This window comes from Agelaius tricolor, unplaced genomic scaffold, assembly GCF_023055355.1.
Source record: "Agelaius tricolor isolate 1412-34295 unplaced genomic scaffold, bAgeTri1.0.p SCAF_7, whole genome shotgun sequence".
Classification (NCBI taxonomy): Eukaryota; Metazoa; Chordata; class Aves; order Passeriformes; family Icteridae; genus Agelaius; species Agelaius tricolor.
The window spans coordinates 191,603-198,556 of record NW_027269267.1 but is presented as its reverse complement, the minus strand read 5'-3'; the positions used below and the strand labels follow the sequence as shown (position 1 = coordinate 198,556).

The window sequence follows — 6,954 nt, the reverse complement described above, 5'->3', positions numbered from 1 at the left end:
TTTCACAGAGCCCAGGTCCTGGCAGAGCCATTCCCAGGCCACCACCGCTCCAAACGAGGCAGCTCCAGGTGTGCAGCAGAGCCTTCTCCACCTGGGCAGGTCCCACAGGGCTCTGCAGCCCAGCCGGGCTGTGGGACTGCAAGCGCTGGCTGCCCCCAGGAGTAACACCAGGAACACACCAGACCCTTCATGGGGTCTCACAGGTGGCACAGGGTCAGACCATCCCACTCCTGCAGTGCTGTGAGAGCTGTGGGGCCTCCAGAAGGGGCTCCCTGAGCACCACAGCCCAAACTCTCTGGTCACTGCCTGGATGAGGCAGAGCTGTGCTGCCAAGACAGAAGGCATCCCTGTCGCCCCCATTTTTTAAGTTTTTCTAAGCCTTCTGATGTTTACATTTTTGTAACAAACTTCTCACACATTTTATGTAAATAACATGCTGTTTTGCATTCTTTTATGGAAGAAGAGAAATTTAATGAACTGTTGTTTGTCCAGTGTCATTGGAGAGGTGGCACTGTCACCCATCAATCTACTGTCACTTTTAGAAATCTATAAATATTAAGAGTCAAAAATTAAAAGTTCTCTTTTTACCATCAAAAACTGCGTGTCCATGTCTTGTTATTTCATGTCCTATAGTGACACATCCCTGTGGGATGTGCTGGGTGTAGGAAACCTCTGTCCCTTTACACACCGCTCTGAAGGCTTAAATTGCATTTGGGGGTGATGGTTTAAGGGAAATGTTTCTCTCAAACACGGGACAATAAAGCCTTTCCCAAGCTCTCAGAGCACTTCAGCAGTGAGGGCAGGAGGACAAAGCCCCTCTGTGCCATGGTGAGCACTGTGGAGCCCATCCAGCCATGCTTGGTGTGCCATGCGTCAGTCTGACAACCAACAAGGTGTCCATGGTATGGTCTCTGTTGGAAAGGTGAAGGAACAGGCAGAAATGAAGCTGTAGGACAGCAAACATAACCAGCTGCAGCAGGTGACAGTGAGTCGGCAGGTCTGAGTGCCTGGATGCTTCTCAGCTGCTCCTGCCCAGTCTCTGCCAGTGAAGGAAATCCAGGGGAAGCAGCTCCAGGAGAAACCAGCAGCAGTGGAGGTGCTGATGAGCCAAGCCCACGTTCCCAGAACCCCCACCACCTTCAGCTTCCCTGGAAGCCCTTGGGCAGACGGGCTCCTCCAGGCCCAGCAGCGCTGCAGCCTTGCTGCTGCTCTCCAGACCCCATCCCGCATCCCAGAGCTGTCCCATGTCCCAGAGCTGTCCCCCATCCATCCCTGCTGTCATATCTAGCGCAAGAGTTCCATTGTCATTACACCGCAAGGGTTCCACATTGCCAGAGTTTTGTACCTCCTTGATGTTTCTTGTAGGCAGCTCCTCCAGGCACTGACTCTTCCTCATCCTCACAGCAGCCAACTGGCTCCAGTTCCCACCAATCCACTCTTTTATAACACTCTTCTTCTGATTGGCCACAGGTGTGGCCTGTTAAAATCAGGCCTGCTCCTAGTCCTTAATGATTGGCTCAGCTGCAACTCTTTAGGGGGTAAGATTGCTTTCTGTACTACCTTTTTTAACTTATGTTCTATCCCCCTCCATGTCCCTGCTCAGCAGCTGTCCCCCCAGGCGGGGCAGGCACAGCCCGTCCCCGCGGGGCAGAGCAGGCGGGTGACGCGCTCACGGATCTGCCGCGTCCTCACCCCGTAGACGATGGGGTTGAGCATGGGCGGCACCACCACGTAGAGGTTGGCCAGCAGGATGTGCACCTGCCCGGGGATGTGGCGGCCGAAGCGGTGGGTCAGGAAAGAGAAGAAGGCGGGCACGTAGAACATGAGGATGACGCAGAGGTGGGAGCCGCAGGTGCTGAGGGTTTTGAGCCGCGCCTCGCGGGTGGGCAGGCGGAACACGGCGCGGAGGATGAGCGCGTAGGAGGCGGCGATGAGCACCACGTCCAGGCCCGAGGAGAGCAGCGCCGTGGTCAGCCCGTACCAGACGTTGGCGCGGATGTCGGCGCAGGCCAGGCGGGCGATGCCCATGTGCTCGCAGTAGGTGTGGGGCATGACGTTGTGCCCGCAGTAGGGCAGGCGCTTCAGCAGGAAGATGGGCGGGCACATGATGCACAGCCCGCGGGCCACGGCGGCCGCCGCCACCTTGGCAATGGCCGAGGGCGTCAGCAGGGCCCCGTAGCGCAGCGGGGCGCACACGGCCACGTAGCGGTCGAAGGCCATGGCCAGCAGCACCGAGGACTCCACGATGAAGCTGAAGTGGGTGAAGAACATCTGCGTGATGCAGGCGTCGAAGGAGATCTCCCTGGCGCCGAACCAGAAGATGGCCAGCATTTTGGGCACGGTGGTGGTGGACAGCAGCAGGTCCGAGAGGGCCAGCATGGCCAGGAACAGGTACATGGGCTCGTGCAGGCTGCGGTCCGTGGCGATGAGGAAGAGGAGCAGCAGGTTGCTGAGCACAGCGATGAGGTACATCAGGCAGAAGGGCACGGAGATCCAGATGTGGGACTCCTCCATGCCCGGGATGCCCGTCAGCACAAAGGTGATGGGGTCAAAGCTGCTCTCGTTGAGCTCGTACATGGCGCTCCCGGGCTCAGCCCCAGCCTGACCCGGCTCTAAGCAGGAAGCAGAAGGGACAAACCAGCCCTGTGAGCCTGGCCTTGCCCATGACACCTGAGAGATGCTGCAAAGCAGGACACAGGTGACAAGGCTCCTGCCTTCCGCCCCAAGGGCCGCCCTCCCTCGCTGTGTTCTGGACAAAGGACCCTGTTCGTCCTGCCATGTAGCCATGATATTTTCTGAAAAATCCTTTCCTTAGGATTTTTTCTCCTGAGAAGCTGAGAGGCCTCAGGAACAAAGTGTAAGCATTGATTATCTGCTGCTGGTACAGGTGCATCTGTGATTGGTCTCATGTGGTTGTTTCTAATTAATGGCCAATCACAGCCCAGCTGGCTCAGACTCTCTGTCTGAGCCACAAGCCTTTGTTATCATTCTTCCTTTTCTATTCTTAGCCAGCCTTCTGATGAAATCCTTTCTTCTACTCTTTTAGTACAGTTTTAATATAATATATATATATTAAAATAATAAATCAAGCCTTCTGAAACATGGAGTCAGATCCTCGTCTCTTCCCTCATCCTGGGACCCCTGCAAACACCATCACACTGCCAGTCCCACCAAGTGTGGCTGGAAGAAAAACATCTGTGCCCTCCCACTGCTAAACAGGTCAGACCTTTTTCCAGCTCTGCTTTATCCACTGCCAGCTCTGCTTTATCCACTGCCACAAACCCCTTGTAAAAGTCATAGAAACAGTCATAAAAGTCACCCTCAGCCTTGTCCCAGCCAGTGGCTCCATCTGTGAGCACACACAGAGCTGTGTCTGTGATGGGACTCCAGGTTCCTCCAGGGAGGTGGAATGACACACTTTCTCACCCTGCTCAGACCAAAGTTCCTTGTAAAACCCCAAACACAGGAATAAATCCTTCCCCAGCACCGATGTTGGGCAGTGTCTGGGATGTGACTGACACCCAACTGCACCTCTGAGGGCTGTGCCACCCGTCACACTTCTCACTGGGAGCCCCTTGAGGCACTGGAAGGGGCTCCAGGGTCACCTTCTCCAGCCTGAACAGCCCCAGCTCTCCCAGCCTGGCTCTGGAGCAGAGGGAGCCCTTTCTTTTCCTGCCTTTTGCTTCATTCCTTTTCCACTCCTTCATTAAGAGGGGCAAAGACATGGTGGACTGCACAGAGTGATCCCTGGACAAAGAAATTCTGTCCCAGAGCAGAGCAGAAACACCCCAGGGAGACACCCCGAGGGCAGAGCTCTGCACCGATGCTGGCCCTGGAGCCCTTCCAGGCTCTGAGCGCAGTTTTCCCGGCCCCTGAAGCGCTGGGGCAGCCGGAGCTGGGAGCACCGTCCCCCCTGCAAGCACTGATGGCCTGAGGGCATCTCTGGAGATCTCAATAATGCAAACCAGCCAAGCTGCAAATCCTCCGCAGGAGGGCTTTGGGGAGTTCCCACCACAGCACTGCTGGGTCCATGAGCTTCCCCCATCTTACCCCTGTGTCAACTCCATCATACATCAGAAGAGCTCCAGGCCAGGGCTGGGATGGAGGAAAACCAGTTGGATTCGGGCCAAAGATAAACCTTCCCTGCTTGCAGCCTGATTTACTTTCCTTGCAAGCAGCAGGTACGTGAACCAGACGTGTTTGCATTTCTAAGCGCTTCCATTAAGGACTCTCAGCTCCCTGAACCAAAAGCCCACAGAAAACACGGCTCAGGCCGGGAAAGACCTTCAGCTCATGGCAAATATTTGCACAGTCGCCTCTCCCACCTGCAGACCCATGTCACCCGGGTGGACGGAGCCAGCGTGGGTCCAGAGCAGGGGATTCAATCAGCCTGGGCGCATCCCCAGCCTCCAGCGCCGGAGTGTGCGTGGGCTACAGAGCAGCTCAGCAAGGCTTTCCACCTCCGCTTCCCAGGAAAATGGAAATCTATTCCTCTCGCACCCCGCTGTGCTCCCTCCAGCCTCTCCAGCAGAATCGCTGCCCCAAAGCCCGGGGTTCGGCAGGGAAGGACTCACCGAGGGCCAGCTCCGGCTGGGGGAGCCCCCCAGGGCTGGGGCACCGATCCTTCCTCTGCACACCTCAGGACGAGCATCAGCCCCTGCGCCGGGCAGGTTTAAATCGCCGGCGCATTAACCATTAACAGCAGTTAACACTGCCGGGGAGGCATTTCCTGCCCTCCCAGCATTTGCATTGCGAGTGATTTTCCTCTCTCCTGGGGCACCGGGCCCCGGGCCGGGCTGGGGAGAGCAGGAGATGGGCACGCCTGGGATCCAGGGCGCCCTGGGTGTCTGAGAGTTTACCCGCAGCAGGGGACAATTGTCTCTCTCCACCGCTGGAACCTCCCTGAGCATCCCCTCGGGCTGCCGGGTCCCCTCTGCCACCCGCCCCAGCCCGTGGGCACTGATCGACCACCCTGATTATAATTATCGATTATCAATTATAATTATCGGGAGGATCATTGATCAAATCAACAATCCACAAAATCATTATTAATCCACAAAATCATTAACCCTAACCCCAGCCCATGGGCACTGATCGACCACCGTGATTACAATTATCAACTATAATTATCAATTTTAATTATCGGGAGGATCATTGATCAAATCAACAATCCACAAAATCATTATTAATCCACAAAATCATTAACCCTAACCCCAGCCCATGGGCACTGATCGACCATCATGATTGCAATTATCGGGAGGATCATTGATCAAACCAACGATCCACAAAACCATTATTAGGAAGGAATTTTTCCCTGGCAGGATGGGCAGGCCCTGGCACAGGGTGCCCAGAGCAGCTGGGGCTGCCCCTGCATCCCTGGCAGTGCCCAAGGCCAGGCTGGGCACTGGGGACAGTGGGAGGTGTCCCTGCCATGGCAGGGGTGGGAATGGGTGGGCTCTGAGGTCCCTCCCAACCCAAACCAGTGTGGGATTCCATGATTCCATCATTTTGTGACTTCCAAGACCATCAAGTGCAAAAAGTATTGTCAGGAAAGTCAATACTGAGCCGTGTCCTGCCCCACCCAGTGACAGTGATCTCAGTTCCAAGCCCTCCTTCCCCATCCCTCCTTCAGCCCGGGACACATCTCCCTCCTCCCCAGAGACGCAGCTCCTCGGGCAGCAAGGACCAGGAGCTTCTGCTGCTGCAGGAGGATTCTGGATGCAGGGAAGGCTCTGACACCATCCCTCCTGCAGCTGCTCTGGAAATGTTCAACAGGAACCTCACAATTACAAATATTGATGTTGACTCTCTCTGCTGCCTCATGCATCTCAAAATGCAGCGTTTGGACTGGATTCCCCTTGCTCCAGCTGCAGGGAGGGTTTGTGTCACAGACACATTTTATGAAAAATCCTTTTGCTAGGATCTTTTCTCCTGAGAAGCTGAGAGGCCTCGGGAACAAACTGTAACCAATGATTATCTGCTGCCGTGGAATGCAACAGGTGCATCTGGGATTGGTCTCATGTGGCTGTTTCTAATTAATGGCCAATCACAGTCCAGCTGTCTTGGACACTCTGGTCAGTCACAAGATTTTATTATCATTCCTTTCTATTCCTTGCTAGCCTTCTGATGAAATCCTTTCTTCTATTCTTTTAGTATAGTTTCAGTATAACATTTTCGTTTAATATAATATATATCATAAAATAATAAATCAGCCTTCTGAACCATGGAGTCAGGATTCTCATCTCTCCCCTTGTCCTGGGACCCCTGTGAACGCCAGCACAGATTTGGATGATGCTGTGAGCCCTCGGGGGTGAGCTGGGCTCCCTCTGGGGCTGCTCCTCCTGGGCAGAGCCAGAGCCTCGGGCAGGGCAGGAGCTGCAGGGAGCCTCAGCTGAAGGCTGGACCCAGTGCCTTGGGAGGTTTTTTATCTGTGTCCCGGCAGGGCAGGAGCTGCACGGGATCTGTCAGCTGAAGGCTGGACCCGGTTGTTAAAAATAGATTAGAAACTGTTGTAAAATAGTTGATAATTGTTAAGCATGTGCTGTTAGTTTGGTTGTTATATTGTAAAAGGGGTTAAAAGGGCAATTATAGGAAATCTGGTACTCAAGGTACCATCACACACCTCAGTAAAGTGCACCAGGAGCCCGCCACTCACCATCCCACTGTCACACCCCAAAATCCCCCACATCCCACCCCAATTTCACACCAAAATCCCCCACTTCCCATCCCAAATTCACACCCCAAAATCCCCCACATCCCACCCCAATTTCACAACCCAAATCCCTCACTTCCCATCCCAATTTCACACCCCCAAATTCCCCACTTCCCACCCCAATTTCACAACCCAAAATCCCCCACTTCCCATCGTTCCAGGAGCAGAGCTGGCTGAGCCCCAGGGCATTCCCAGCTCCAAAATTCACACCCCAAAATCCCCCACTTCCCATCCCAATTTGG

The 6,954-nt window shown here is 54.6% G+C and overlaps 1 protein-coding gene across 1 annotated transcript; it reads right to left on the bottom strand.

The window, feature by feature from the left end:
• Nucleotides 1–346: 346 nt before the first annotated feature.
• Nucleotides 347–2,745, bottom strand: LOC139591447 (olfactory receptor 52Z1P-like). Its single transcript, XM_071429999.1, has one exon. The coding sequence runs from the start codon at nt 2,575–2,577 to the stop codon at nt 1,600–1,602; it is 978 nt and encodes a 325-aa protein (XP_071286100.1). The 5' UTR covers nt 2,578–2,745; the 3' UTR covers nt 347–1,599.
• Between the last annotated feature and the right edge of the window lie 4,209 nt (nt 2,746–6,954).